The 16,195-nt window shown below is 31.8% G+C and overlaps 2 protein-coding genes and 1 pseudogene across 8 annotated transcripts; 1 reads left to right on the top strand and 2 right to left on the bottom strand.

The window, feature by feature from the left end:
• Positions 1-120: 120 nt before the first annotated feature.
• Positions 121-3,699, bottom strand: LOC127252400 (serine carboxypeptidase-like 17; annotated as a pseudogene).
• Positions 3,700-6,545: 2,846 nt separating this feature from the next.
• On the top strand, positions 6,546-10,754 carry LOC127252429 (serine carboxypeptidase-like 14). The gene is made up of 14 exons (XM_051276595.1): positions 6,546-6,714; positions 6,832-6,977; positions 7,151-7,227; positions 7,318-7,440; positions 7,512-7,614; positions 7,690-7,727; positions 7,813-7,914; positions 8,090-8,176; positions 8,265-8,417; positions 8,497-8,568; positions 8,648-8,766; positions 10,193-10,306; positions 10,388-10,442; positions 10,545-10,754. The coding sequence occupies exons 1-14, from the start codon at positions 6,587-6,589 to the stop codon at positions 10,626-10,628; spliced, it is 1,401 nt and encodes a 466-aa protein (XP_051132552.1). The 5' UTR covers positions 6,546-6,586; the 3' UTR covers positions 10,629-10,754.
• A 1,245-nt stretch (positions 10,755-11,999) lies between these two features.
• Positions 12,000-15,416, bottom strand: LOC127257138 (telomere repeat-binding factor 1-like). Of its 7 annotated transcripts, none has more exons than XM_051283524.1 (8): positions 15,082-15,415; positions 14,928-14,947; positions 14,656-14,835; positions 14,310-14,527; positions 13,810-13,894; positions 13,205-13,288; positions 12,714-13,055; positions 12,000-12,354 (listed from the first exon to the last, which is right to left on the bottom strand). In XM_051283524.1, the coding sequence occupies exons 3-8, from the start codon at positions 14,803-14,805 to the stop codon at positions 12,331-12,333; spliced, it is 903 nt and encodes a 300-aa protein (XP_051139481.1). In that variant the 5' UTR covers positions 14,806-14,835; positions 14,928-14,947; positions 15,082-15,415; the 3' UTR covers positions 12,000-12,330. The 7 variants fall into 7 exon arrangements, with proteins under 7 accessions (XP_051139481.1, XP_051139437.1, XP_051139472.1 ...); XM_051283480.1 differs by lacking the exon at positions 12,000-12,354 and having other exon boundaries at positions 12,372-13,055; positions 15,082-15,116; positions 15,209-15,415; XM_051283515.1 differs by lacking the exons at positions 12,000-12,354; positions 14,928-14,947 and having other exon boundaries at positions 12,372-13,055; positions 15,082-15,116; positions 15,209-15,416.
• Between the last annotated feature and the right edge of the window lie 779 nt (positions 15,417-16,195).

Here is a 16,195-nt window from a genome sequence, read left to right as displayed (position 1 = left end):
TTATAGTTTGAAGATTTATTTTTGTCCAAAAAAAGAAAAAGAAATATTAGACAAAATTAATATGGATATCATTATTGATAATTTTGCATTTAAAAATGCTTTAAAAAAATTATTTAATTATTTACATTTTTTATAGATAAAAAATAAAAAATAAATCATTATTTATATATGAGGGTCCTTTATTTTTATCTTCTCCGGGCCTTTTGAAAGTCAAGACTCAAGACTGCCCTAAATAAACTAAGGACCCTTACAATTATACATTGCAATTAATTTTTGCTCACTCTCCATTAGAGTGCATTAGAGAATTGGACTGTAAATTAACACAAAGAAGAAGATGCTAACCAGAAAGATCTAGAACTTTCTAGAGAGGGTACGAAGCGAGCCATCTATCGGCCATTGCAAAGCATTCTTTAGGCATGTATTCCGGAGCTGTATGTCCCCCATTCTGCATATATTCATGTTTATTTACAAATTATACCAACATCGAACATATATATTTATTACTACAAAAGTAGTTATAGCATTTTCATACCTTCACCGTTGCAAATGTAAGAGAGACCTCTCTGTTCCTGTATTTCTCGGTGTACCTCCAGATGCAAAGAATCATCGTATATTACAGAATTAATTAGCTAATCTAAATTTATTTATATAAATCTTGGCATATTCAGAAGTATTTGACTCACCCTCCAACTTGGCCATCAACCATCCAAGGCCTCCATTGCTCGTCGACACTGATATTGAGAAGGCGTATCCATTTTAAAGTGGATATGTGCGGAATGCCCATGTCGTGATCCCCGCTGAAGTAAATACAAATATTAGAGGTGTAGGTATCATCAATTGATATACATTTATGCACACAATATATATATATGTGTGTGTGTGTGTGTTAATTTGTACTAACAATTATATTGTCGGATTGATTATAGTGTTGACGGGGCTTAATTGATCAGCGTCAGCACATTGTAATGATATACACATTGAAATATATACTTAAGATATTATTAGAATGTGTTGCTAGTTATATACATCGGTTCCCTTACTGTGCTAATTCGTACTAATTTCCTTCGTAAGAATATTTCAGTTAATGCATAGAATACTAATAAACTTCAAATCTACATGTAAAAAATGAAGCGATACTGTTAAGACGGTCTTAACAGATACATTAATATGGGAAGAAGATATAACAAGATTCTTATGTATATGTTAGGATTAACATTAATCTAGTTATTAGTGTAGGACATAATAATCTAACATAAATATTTATTTCCTTTATAATTATTTAATTTCACCTTCCTAAGAGTGATTAATGATAGTTAATTATGTTATTAGTATTATGCCAAAGCTTACTTTATCCTTATAAGTCAAAATAAACATTTCACTGCTCATAATAAAAATACCCCTATAATATAATTTGAACTATGGACACTTACCTGTATACCAAGACATGCAACCCTTTCTTGCTAAGAAGCCTGTGATGTTCAAAAGCACTTGCAACATTGTGCTCGTAGGGTATGCTATAATTGCATCGAATCCAATCGCCAACTGTTCCCTGAATTTTGTTGCATTGTTATTCAGAATGATCAATATATATGAAATTATAAGTATATTACCAAAATGCATCGATTATGTACCTCTCGGACATGGAGTGCTTCTCGGACAGTTGAGTTGTTTGCCCAAAGGGCAGAAAGCACATAACCATAGGCCTGCAAGAAACATAGCACGAAACAATTTAAATGGAGGCATTCATAACAATATATGTTAACTTAGATAGATAGTAATTACGCGGCAAAAGTGTCGCTCTTGTTTGGGAAGCAAGAGGAAATTGATGGGACGATGTTCTTCTGAGCCCAATGTAGAATTATCGAGTCTCTGTATAATTGGAAGTTCTACGCAATTGGGCTCCAGTATGTGGGCGGAGTTGATATGCTGAATGCACTTCAACGTTTAAGAAAACAGCAGGTCCCGTCAATATGGCAGCATAAGAAAAGAAAGAGTAGATAAAATATCGAATCTGTTCTTTTACTTCTTTCACAAGTTGAAGAGCATATTTGCATTCTATGTTGTTTGGATCAGGATTCACATACTCCCCACCACAGCTGCTTTTCGCCATCTGAATAGTCGCGGATCATCAAATTGATGTTCCATAATAATTAAAATCACAAGTATTACCTAAAAAGAAAAACAAAATCACTTCGATTTGTACTTCTGACAGTAAGTTAATGGCTGTGTTCTTCATGTTTTGTCAAAGGAAATATCAACTAATAGAGGATGAAACTACCTCAAAATATTCGTCGGATATCAACCCCATTCTGTGAACATATGGAGTCTGCTCATTTAGATCCTTATCCGAATCGACGAATGGATTGCCAATCATGTATCCCTGTTTCATATAATTTCTTGAAACAAACCTCAACAAGTTTCAGAATTAAGACAACCACAAAACAGTAAATTGCAAGAACATTTACTTGGAATCTGATTTGCGGCTCGAGTCCTGCTTCATTACCTGTAGGATGGACAACAATATCAATTAAATCACCATATCCTCGAGGAGTTAATTATCTTAGTTAATTGGTACCTTTAATGATTTCTGAAGCTAGGAGAGCCACAGTTTTGCCGCCATAAGAGTCGCCCGCCAAGTAGAATCGATTTCTGATAAACGACGGATGACTTAAGAGCCACTGCAGTTTGTGTTTCAAGTTACAAAGATTATCAAATCGAGTATCAATCGCTTAAACTACATCAAACAGCAGATAATTCTTGTTACTTTTCTCAAGAACATGTAGTTATGTTCCGCAGCTATGGTGTCTGATACAGCATATCCATTTTCGCTCGTGGCGTAGGAGAAACCAGAGCCGGCTAGAGCATCGATGAACAAAATGCTGGCAAACTGATCAACCGTGTAAAGCCAAAATTAGCATAAACAATAAATAATCATAGTACAGAAATATTCATCAAATTTAGGTTGTATAATCGCACCTTAGTCCACGAATAAGGATTTACGACTAAAGAAGGTAGGTCTTCATCGAAGGCCTCGTAATCAAATTTCAGGGGACCTTCAAACACAAATAGTTTCAAACTTTCAACAATCATATTAAAAGTAATCAAAATCTGTATGAAGAACATCAAATTTAGCATTAACTATTTCCACGAAAAATAAACCTAAATCAGAAATGAACTGATTTCAGCAGCTAGAAATTAACAGATAGGTAAAGGTGAAAATGAGAAGAAACACAGAGGTCGAAAGCGCAGACCAATTTCATAAACAAGGGCAGCGAATCCGGAGCAACCCGGCCCGCCAATGAACCAAAATAGCAAAGGATCAGTAACCGGGTCTCTTTCCGATTCAATGAAGTAGTAGAACAGTTGCCTCTCGTCTTCGTCTCCCACGCCGACATATCTGAATATATATTATTCATTCCCAAAACAATTCATAACTGCACAGACAAAGCACATATATATATACATTGATTGATTAATAATGGCGGGGGACCTGACCCGGTTTCGAGCTTGAATGGCAGAGATCCCGGGTAGCCTGGCAGGATGGGTACGTCGAACGCCCTAGAGGAACTGGAAGCGATGATATTGAAGACGACGATGAGAGCGGTCAACAGCGCCACCATTGCAGCTTTAAGCTGCTCCGTTCTATGCTATCCACTTATCGTTTCAAATTTCAAGCTATGGCTAAAATTTATTTTGCCAACTACCCCCAACATGAGCGATTAAAAAAACAAGAAATGGAAAGCAAAAATCTTTCTGACACAGACAGCAGAGGTTTCTTTCTATTAATTGTGGGTCACCATCTATGTTTTTGTACCTAATAGTACTTTTTTCTATATTACTTCCCAACTAACTTTTCGGCTAAATTGTAATTAGTAAGTAATGAAAACAATTGTATTAATAAAAATAATTATAAATTAAAATTAAAATAAATACGAATAAAATGTGTAATTTATATTTTCAAAAACAAATATGGGACAAACGAAAATTAAAAAAAAAATTAAAAAATTATGTAGAACGAAAGGAGTATAACAAATACTATTTTTGTCCTCAAACACAGATATTTGGAAACATTGAGAATTTAAGTTCATGACACGAGTCAATTCTCAGATCACCGGACCATTTCTTAAGTGACGATGCAAAAGTTATTTATGAGATTAGTATTATGTGTGATAGTGATACTTGTACATTACTCCCTTTTTTTTCTTTTTTTTTTTTCTAAATACAATTATACACTTTAATTACAATATAAAATTCATAATTTATAATTTTTTTATTTTAATTAAATTATGTAGTCATCTTGATTTATAATTATTTTTATTATATCATCATTATTTTTATTAATATATTTTTTAATTACTTACTAATTACATAATATCTAAAATCCTACGTTTAACTAAGTGGACAAATTAATTAGGACGAAAGAAATATTATTTAACCCTAACTACTTATATAATTAAGATTGTAAATAGTTTCACTATGGTAAGCACTCTATTTATAGAGCTTGTGCCTTATGTAATTTGAATAACTTTATGTGAAGTCTTGACTTAAATCATTTGAAATTTTGTAAAGTAGTTGGTAAGAAACTTAAGTTGAGACAAAAGGTATGGGGTTAATAAAAAATTTTGACAATAATTCAACTTTATAGTTTATTCTAACAATCGTTAACTTTAAAAAAAAAATATTTGTTTCATGAAAAAAACAAAGCTTATTGATGTTAAATTTTATTTTATAAATGATGTTGCTAAAGGTCTTGTAGGACTAGGAAAAACCCATTCAAAATTTAATCCAACTAACATGGCTACCAAAAGTCCTATGCCAAACAAACACACCCTTACTATCCAAGCTTGTATCATGTTTTAAGGATTGTAATTTGGCATAAAGGGGATGATTATTGTGCTCATTTTTCACATCAGAACGCGTTATATATACATTAGTATTACACACGGCACATGTTGTGTATAATAAAGGTATGTGTTGTTATTTTAATAATAACAAGTGTGTTATATACAAGTATGTCATGTGCTAAAATCTAACTGTGTGTGTTGCATGAGACTATAACATGTGTTGTTAGTTTATAGACTATATTTGTATTATATTAACATGTACAATGTGTTGTCTGTAGTAATATTGTATACTATCTGTAGTAATATTATGTGCTGTCAGACAACACACAATATGTTGTTAAGACTATAACATGTAATTTTTTGTTCGTGTGTTGTATTTTTGTTATATTAACATATATAGTGTGTTGTGTTTGTAGTAATATTATATGTTGTCTAATAGTACACGGTGTGTTGTTCAATACAATATTGAATTTTAACTTCAGCAATGTAGTCGTCGCCTTGCATAAATTTGACTCATCTAATTCTCTTTCTAATTTTACTAAATGCTAGTGTATAAATTGGTTGTTATCTCTTTATTTAGTTATAACTAAGTGTTTCTTTTTTGTTTTTACATTTTCTTTTGTGCAAATACTCAACTTTGATATCTACCATTACTTATGAACTATAATGCTTCCAAAGTCCACAACTACCCCTTCTTCCCGCAATTTGATCTGAGCCATCTGTTTTGTTAGGGCTTAGATCTTATCCGTTGATCCTTGGCTTATATATTCCTTGCATTGATTTTTTTGTCCTATTTTGTACTTCTATTTACTTAAAAGTTTATTTGCCTAATATTTTTTTCGACACGATTTTTAATATTTATATTTTATTATTTTATAAAAATTAATTTTAATATAAAATATTATTTTTATAAAATTATACGATTTTCTATACTTCACATAAAAAAAATTCTTCAGATCAAAGCACTGAACAAACTGCATACCCTTTCTTTTTTTTTTTTTTTCTTTTTTTTTTTTTTTTTTAACTTTTAGAGTTTTGTTTTTACTTGGTAAATTTGGAGTGAATGGAAAATTTTCTTGTAAGTTTGTGTAATTGGTTATGTAAGAAGGTTTTAATAGGCCTATAATGTTTGTTAGCGCAATATTTTTAGACCTAACAATCTATATTTTTACAGAATTATCATTTTATTTTTTTTTATGATATGGGAATCTGCAGTCGCTACTCGAAATTATGTGGCTAAATTCCTGGTCGAACCTAATACGTGCAAAGTCACACAATAAATATACCTATTTTCTTTTGATACTATATGTTACGTGAAATTTTTATTAGTTTTGTCTTGGTTGTATTTTATGGAAAGGTTTTTAATTGAATGAATTGCTTTTCTAAACTTCTATTTCCCAAACGTAAAAATTTAAAACACATGCTATAATAAATATATATATATATAATCCTACTATATTTCTTACAAAAACGATATGTATCGATTACTTTTATATTAATATATTTATATAATTATATTTCAATTAGTTTTTTTTTTTAAAAAAATCTAATATTGAATAAATATTTTAATTTTATATCCTCAATCACATATGTAATATTTATAATAAAAAATTATTTTAAATGATTCAAATTTAAAACTCTCCCCTTCTATTTAAACCGAGCCAAAAAACCCACATATTATAAGGCAAACTCAAATGAAGACTCTAAACCCAAAGCTAAGAACGGAGGAGCTTAAAGCTGCAATGGTGGTCCTGTTGACAACTCTCGTCGTCGTTCTCAATATCATCTCTGCTTACAGTTCCTCTTGGGAGTTCGACGTACCCGTCCTGCCAGGCTATCCAGGACCGCTGCCATTCAAGCTCCAAACCGGGTCGGGTCCCCCGCCATTATTAATCAATCAATGTGTATATATATATATATATATATATATATATGCTTTGTTTCTTGCAGTTATGAATTGTTTTGGGAATGAATAATGTATATTCAGATATGTTGGCGTGGGAGACGAAGACGAAAGGCAACTGTTCTACTACTTAATTGAATCGGAAGGAGACCCGGTTAGGGATCCTTTGCTATTTTGGTTTCCTGGCGGACCGGGGGTCTCTGGATTTTATGCCCTTGTTTGTGAAATCGGTCTGTTCTTTCCACCTCTGTGTTCCTTCTCATTTTCACCTTTACCTATCTATTAATTTCTAGCTGCTGAAATCAGTTCATTTCTGATTTAGGTTTATTTTTCATATTTGATGTTCTTCATACAGATTTTAATTACTTTTTAATATGATTGTTGAAACTACTTGTGTTTGAAGGTCCCCTGAAATTTGATTACGAGGCCTTCGATGAAGACCTACCTTCTTTAGTCGCTAATCCTTATTCATGGACTAAGGTGCGATCGTACGACCTAAATTTGCTGAATGTTTTCTGCACTATGATTGTTTATTCTTTATGCTAATTTTGGCTTCACACGGTTGATCAGTTTGCCAGCGTTTTGTTCATCGATGCACCAGCCGGCGCTGGTTTCTCCTACGCCACGAGCGAAAATGGATATGCGGTATCGGACACCATAGCTGCGGAACATAACTACATGTTCTTGAGAAAAGTAACAAGAATTGAATGCTTTTTGATGGAGTTTACGCGATTGATCTTTATAACTTGCAACACAAACTGCAGTGGCTCTTAAGTCATCCGTCGTTTATCAGAAATCGATTCTACTTGGCGGGCGACTCTTATGGCGGCAAAACTGTGGCCCTCCTAGCTTCAGAAATCATAAAAGGTGCCCTTTAACTAGTTAGATAATTGACTTCTCATGGAGATGGTGATTTAATCGATATTGTTGTTCATCCTACAGGTAATGAAGCTGGACTCGAGCCACAAATCAGATTCCAAGTAAATGTTCTTGCAATTTACTGTTTTGTGGTTGTCTTAATCTTGAAACTTTTTAAGGTTTGTTTCAAGGAATTATATGCAACAGGGATACATGATTGGCAATCCAGTGGTCGATGAGGATAAGGATCATAATGAGCAGACTCCATTTGCTCACAGAATGGGGTTGATATCCGACGAATACTTTGAGGTAATTTCATCCTTCCTTTAGTTGATAATCCATCGACAAAACATGAGGAACTCAGCCATAAACATACTGTCAGAAGTACAAATCGAAGTGATTCTATTTTATTTTTTTCTTTTTAGGTAATACTTGTGATTTTAATTATTTCGGAACATCAGTTTGATGATGGGCGACTATTCAGATGGCGAAAAGCAGCTGTGGTGGGGAGTATGTGAATCCTGATCCAAACAACGTAGAATGCAAATATGCTCTTCAACTTGTGAAAGAAGTAAGCGACCAAATTCGATATTTTATCTACTCCTTTTCTTCTTAAGCTGCCATATTTACAGGACCTGCTGTTTTCTTAAATGTTGAAGTGCATTCAGCATATCAACCCCCAACACATACTGGAGCCCAAGTGCCGCGAATATCCAGTGATACAGAGACTTGATAATTCTACATTCGGCTCAAAAGAACAACGTCCCATCAATTTCCTCTTGCTTCCCAAACAAGAGCGACACTTTTGCCGTGTAATTACTATCTTTCTAAGTTAACATATATAGTTATGGATGCCTCCATTTAGCTTGTTTCACTGGATGTTTCTTGCAGGCCAATGGTTATGTGCTTTCTGCCCTTTGGGCAAACAACTCAACTGTCCGAGAAGCACTCCATGTCCGAGAGGTACACAATTGATGCATTTTGGTATGCTTACAATGTTATATATATTGATCATTCTTAATGACAATGCAACAAAATTCAGGGAACAGTAGGCGATTGGATTGAATTCAATCATAGCATACCCTACGAGCACAATGTTGCAAGTGCTTTTGAACATCACAGGCTTCTTAGCAAGAAAGGATTGCATGTCTTGGTGTACAGGTAAGTGTCCATAGTTCAAATCATATTATTAATCACTCCTAGGTAGGTTGAATTAAATAATTATAAGGCAATAAATATTTATGTTAGATTATTATGTCCTACGCCAACAACTAGATTAATGTTAATCTTAACATATACTCCTACATAAGATTCTTGTTTTATCTTCTTCTCATATTAACTATATCGGTTTAACTTTTACAGGTAGATTTGAAGATTATATTAGCATTCTATGTATAAGTTGTAGGACGGCCCGCATTTATGTATTGAAATAATTAAAATAAGGGCATTGTGGTAATTTTGAATGAAAAGATACGATATTTTTTTGTTGCGGATTTTGTGCTGATTCGGCTTAGTTCCAGTGGTGCTGATTTGATGGATCAACATATGTTATACACACAACCTGCGTATATATATACCCACAGTATAGTATATGTTGAGTATGTTGAATTATTATAAATATACTGAGATATGTATAAATTAACATTATGCTGACTTCCGGATTAGCAGTTGATTCATGCCCATAATTTTTATATATTGTCGGTTGGTTCTATATTTACTAAATAAGAAAATAGATCTATTAATTTGAGACCATATAAAATGACAAAATAGATAGATTGATGGAAGGAATAATTCATTAAAATAATACCCTATCAATTATCCAAGTATGTGTTCATACTTTTAGATACTATCTTAATGTGTGTATTTTTATTTTTTTTTTATTTATACCTCCTTCTATGACAGCAGAAAAATTCAAAAAAGTTAGTATTTTATACTAAATAGAGAAACAATTTTTTTATTTTTTTTTTATAACAATCCAAATACAAAAATGGGAATAAATTTAGGGTGCGTTCGTTTGTAGGATTTTGATAAAATCCTACTATTAATCCTATTTTTTTCTCTAAAAAATATCAAATTAAACACCTATTTTTTATTTTTTATATTATACTAAAAATCAATTTTACATTCAAAACATCACATTAACACCTATTAATATCACATCATACAACTATTCAAATTCAAAATTTTTACTATTTAAATCCCAACTCAAAATCGAAACCCCCAAACAAACGCACCCTTAGAAAATAGACAAAATATCCTATATATACTATAAGGTTGTTGTTGGAGTGTTTGAATTATATTATTCAACACTCTGATAGACATATGATCTGACAATACATAACAATAATTTATAGAATGTGACTATTAATTTCAACACATATCATATACAATAAATGTTTCAACAACAATCATACGACATATGCTGTATATATCATTACAATGTACAGTTAACCCTTGTGAACACCATAATCAGTCTCATATTATAATTGGTAGTACAAATTAAATCACACGTATACATATATTATATATATATATATATATATATATTGTGTTCACATGACATATCTAATATTTGTATTTACTTCAGCGGGGATCACGACTTGAGTATTCCGTACATGTCCACTTTAAAATGGATACACCGTCTCAATATCAGTGTCGACGAGCAATGGAGGCCTTGGATGGTCGACGGGCAAGTTGGAGGGTGAGTCAACCACTTTTGAAAATGCCAAGATTAATTAATAATTTTAGATTAGCTAATTATTAATTATGTAATATACTGCAGATACACCGAGAAATACATGAACAAAAAGGTCTTTCTTACATTTGCAACAATAAAAGTGAGAAAATGTTATAACTATTTTTTTTATTTTTTATTTTTGTAATAAATATATATATGTTTGATATTGGGATAATTTGTAAATTAAGATGCATATACGCAGGGCGGGGGACACACAGCTCCGGAATACATGCCGAAAGAATGCTTTGCAATGGCCGATAGATGGCTCTCTTCGTATCCTCTCTAGGAAGCTCTAGATTTTTCTGGTGTGCATCTTCTTCTTTACATAATACCCCACGTCATGTTTGATAATAATAATAATAATAATAAATAAATAAAAATGATTTGGCATGGCCACGGTGGAGATGCTCTGTTCTATGAAGAAACTTGAGAGAGCTGGTGTGTATTTCTCTCTCTTGTCATGTATATATTATTCCTTCCGTTCATAAGACATATGCTTATTTGCCGGAAATTTTTCGGGGCTTTGAATAAAAATAAATTATATATTTTATAAACATACAACTAAATGTTATTTTAAAATAATATAATCGATGTTGACGTCAACTAGACAAGAAGTTGAATGCGGCAATTTGACAGCGTCAATTTAGGAGAAGAAAATGGGAGTGCTTTGCGGTAGTATCGGGAGGTTCGAAGAGAGAGAACGATTGGAGGAGGGAGAAAGAGAGAGGGGGAGTCGGGAAGGGGAGAGTTGTAGGTGACAATTGAATTTCAAGAGATTTGGATGTGACGTGGTTAAGAAGAAGAGATAAAAAAAAAAAATACATAATTAGAGTTTCAAAATTTAATAATAATAATAATAGGCTAATATTTTAAAATATGAGTTTTTCTTAGTTACGAGTTTGAGTAGTTGTCCACCTTAAGAGCCATATATATTTATTTGTTTGGACATGGATTTTAATAAATATAGTATTATATCGGTTATTATGACATAAAATATGAGTATTTTAAAAAATGCATGAGTGAGTTAATAAAGTGAGAGAAAAAGTTTTATAAATAAGTGTAATAATGAAGGATATAAATTAAAAAATATAAAAATTATTTTGTGTAAATGAAAAATGCCTATTTTTTTTGTGTGAAAATATAAGAAAGAAAAACAAGGATAAATTTGGTGGATAGAAAAAAATAATATTTTTGAATTATTATCTACAAAATAATATTAATATTAATATATTTTTATTCAATAAAATTTTAATTAAATATAATCAATTATTTATAAATTTTAAAGGGTTTGTTAATTTTTTATTATATTATATTCAATAAATTACACAGATAACAAAAAAATATATAATTATAATTGAAATTTTAATAAATTTAAAAACAATATAAATAACAAGATCGATGAAAAAAAAAATATATATATATATAATGATATTGATATATAATAGTAAATCAACAAAAACACATATAAAACAAAATAATAAAAACAATAGATACGAGAATATAGATAATCTCAAAAACTAATTAAATTTGGCCTCAATGTTTTTAGTCCTCATCTAAATTTTTTTTGTCAACAATATATTTAATGTTTCAATTTTTTTTACTTTGGATAACATCAATTTTCTTTTTTATTTTTCTTCTCTTATACGAGCAATGCGACTTAAATGTTGTATAGCTTTTCCATTTCAAACTTTCAATTCCATGGACAAGTACAATATCATATCGAAATTCTATGGATTGGTTTACACACCCCATAAAAAGACATCACAATTCCTCGTGAAAAATAAAAAATAAAAAAATAACTCCACGCCGGGAACTAACTAATTCCTCGAGACCATTTACCAATTAGCAAAACTCCTATGAGTGACATGCATCTAGTGAAAGAATGCAAAACATCAAGAACTACTCAGGCCATTTGGAGAGATATTATAAGCTAATGCTAATTCATCCTTACTATATATATATATATATATATATATATATAGCCTCCATCAAGCTTGGATCATCTGTACATTCTGTTAAGTACAAACCAAGAAAGCAGAGGTTAAGTGAATTATATGGTTCAAAGAAAAATAAACCCATATGATTATTAGGTATAACTCAGTATTTATATATACACACAAGTAAATATTAATAAACCAAAAATTAGATACTTCATCAGTCAACTAATGTTATACCCATTCCCTTTGTAATAATACTAATGACTTAAATATTGGATCCCCAAATGGTAACACCATCTTTTAATTTCTTTATTCGAACTGTACTATAGTTAGAAATGAAAATGATTGTTAATGAAATAAAGGCTTCTATTAACTGACCCCAGTGAGATGCAATATTCTTGACAATAGCAATATAAAAGCAATAAGTATCGTACCATCCTTAGAGAGTTTCTTCCTTTTAAGGTCTTAACTGCTGCCTCAGCAAAAGCCTGTGCTGCTTCGGCATCAGCTTCTGCTGCCTCAGCCTCCCGAGCGGCTTCTTCAGCTTCAGCCATTGCGGCTTCTGCTTCTGCGACAGCATGAGCTGCAGCAACAGCAGCTTCTTGTGTAGTCATACTCCTCATCCTAGCTAACTCTAGATCAAACCGAGACTTTACCACAGGATTAGGATCATCACAGTCGATTCTTGGAGATATCCACTGCCTTCTTCCTGGATGAAGCAAAGGACACCTTTCAGATACCAGTGAAGATCCAGAAATTTTATACTTGAGTTTCATCTACAAAGAAAACACAAATAGCATCCAATATAAATCAATTACGGGCCATCTCGTATAAGCAATCATATATGTAAACACATAACAAAAACAGGATAGTTATGATCATAGTGGAAATGGGACAAGGACTATGGCCCACTGGAGTCAGAAACCTTAATGAGTTTCCCAGTCAAAACCAATTGTTTCAACTTTGTCGACAATATCCTCTTAAATTTTGAAGGAGCCCAGTAATGATCCTGCAGTTAGAAAGAGTGGTTCGATTAGAACAACACAGCCATATTTATGAAGTTGATTGCATCGCAAGATTGCAGGTAATGTATGGAATACTAAACAATAGCAATAGTCGAACAACCATGCCTTATGCTCCAGGAACTAAGTACATATAACAAAAAATATTATAAAAAACAAAAAATCAACATGCTCATGATCTTTTCCTTGGATATTTGATCTACTCCAAAACATGTTAAACAAAACCCCCAACCTAAACTTACACAGAGATATTTAGGATCACCCAAAAACAAAAAACAATCATCCAGTTATCTAAAACCACCGAGAGGAGCTCACTTGATATTGGAAGCCACCCTACTACCAACCATCCAAGCAATAAAAACATTTGAGGATACCTGATTCAAACTTATCGAGAGAGACATATGGCACATATATTTTCTTTACCAAATCAGATATAAAGCTAAGAAACGTTAAGAGTGACCCAATTCAATATGTTGGAAACAAATCCATAGATTTAGTGTCAGAGCACCTCAATATATGACGCTATTGATGCCTTGTTAGAACCACCAGGCTCCCTCAAGTGATTTATAGCCTCCATTATGAGATTGTCCAATCTGTATTAATTTTAACAATTTGAGACCTAGAGTCAGCAATCCCAGACATCTCAAGAATATAGAATGCAATTTAACATTATTGTAACATGCATGCCTATTCCTGAATGCACAAAGTGTATCAAGAAACAACAATGGTAGTATAAAAAAAAAATACTCATAACTCAGAATCATCATAGGCTCTTAGGATGCTTTTTCCAGTATATTACCTGAGCATTTGTGACTAACAAAACAGTAAGAGGTCCAGCCAAAATAAAAGTTATTTTCGCCATCCAATAAAAGGAATCTATCTAACAAATCTGGACAAAGGGACCTTCTTTTCATCTTAACATAACAGAAATATCAAAATCATCATAAGCAACATTTAGTTGAAACTGAATAATTTAAAACACTGTTGAATTGTAACAAAAATTTAAACCTCATGATAGATCTCTTTGGGCCATCGTTAGGTGAAGAGCAACCTGAAAGAGCCAGAGCCCTAGCATCGAGCAGATCATCATCGCTTTGACTCAAGGAAGGCAATGCCATAGAACTCCCACCAAGCTTAGGGCTAGGATGCATCCTTTTTAGTGCAATCTTGGTCCTTTCCCTTGAACCCCATCCATTGGCCACAAGACTCATGTTCCTCCACTTATCCTAATGGATATCAAATCCAGAGCAACACTATTACGAAATCTGATGGTGTTTAAAATCTTGATTCCAAATTTCATAAAACCAATTCATATCTCATTAGAATGGAAAAATACAGTTGAGTGAAACTCTACCTTCAGATCTACATTGGATCGCAGATACAAAACTTCGCTAAATTGCGGGTCTTTAAGAATCGTACGCCATTTCCCAGGCCCGTGCTTAAGGACTCCAGCTTTAAGAGCTGCCTCTTCCGCCGGAGTCCATTTTTGTTTGGGTGCACCCATCAGTTGTCAATATTCCCCAGAAGATACCAACTGCAAAATGAAAAATTGAAAAATTACTAGAGCAATCACACAGGAGTATCACCCCGATTATTCTATAATCCAAGCAATTGAAAACAGCTTACCATTACTATCAACAATCGACCTGAATTCAAATAAAATAAAATAAATGTAATTTCAGTGATCTCGCTTATCGAAATATTGTAGAGTAATGCATAACAGGATGAATTGATAAAGTTCTTCGGAAATAAGTGGATTTTATACAAAACGCAGACTTACAAATCCAGGTGACGCAGAGGCGGAAAACCCTAACCCTAATTCAGCCAAATGGACGATCAATAATCCAAATTGGTTTGCGAGCGCAACCGACGTGGTGAATAAGCTGAGGCTAAAAACGAAAGTTCACCTGAAACGTGGAGATCGCTCTTGTGGACCTTGTGATTGGAAGATCTGATGAACTGAATTTGGGTCCCCGCCCCGGCCATCCCCTAATTTTGGACATGCGTATGCAAAATGTTCGAGGATGTAAATTAACGGTCATACGCGCGAAATTTCTCTTCATCCTCCATGTGGATCGGACCTTTCCATTTGAAGGGAATGAGGGATTGGAAAACATCTATAATTTATTACTCCCTCTTCAAAGATGTCTATTTCTCTATTTTATTTTTATTCTTTTTTAAAATATAATTATATATTTTTATTTTAATTTATAATTAATTTTATTATATAATAATTATTTTTACTAACGCTTCTTAACTATTTATTAAATTTCCCGGATCTATAGTAACTCCATCATGTGAACTTAATTTGTTTGAACATATTAAAACATAATATTATTTCACTTTTTTTTTCCACACAATTTATCTTTTTATTTAAAAATATATTAATTACATTAAATTTCATAATTTATAATTTTTTAATTTTAATTATTTTTTATTTTTATTTTAATTTATAATTATTTTTATTAATATCAGTTTTAATTATCTACTAATTATATTTTATTTGAATTTTTGTATCTACACTAAACATTTTAATATTAAAATATGATAAGTAAAAAATAAGTTAAGGGGTAAGAATTAATAAATATAATAATAATAGAAAATAATAAATTGATTATTATTTACTAAAATATAAGTAATAAAATTTTATATTATAAATAAAATAGAGATAAATTTAGAGGACAATAAAAATGAATATGGAGTAATTTAGGGGCAAGGGAGTATTTTAATTTTAGATAAAAGTTTTGTTAACAATAACGGATATTTTTTAAAAAAAAAAAAAAAAAAGTTCGTTGATTAACAACATAAAAACTTCAAAAAAATATGTATGTAAAAGGAAAAATAAAATAAAATAAAATAAAATAAACCTTGTTTCTTCAAATTTGATCTTAATC

Source organism: Andrographis paniculata, unplaced genomic scaffold (assembly GCF_009805555.1).
Source record: "Andrographis paniculata isolate CXL003 unplaced genomic scaffold, ASM980555v1 Contig12END, whole genome shotgun sequence".
Lineage (NCBI taxonomy): Eukaryota > Viridiplantae > Streptophyta > Magnoliopsida > Lamiales > Acanthaceae > Andrographis > Andrographis paniculata.
The sequence above is the reverse complement of the archived record's forward strand: the minus strand, read 5'-3'. Positions and strand labels throughout refer to the sequence as shown.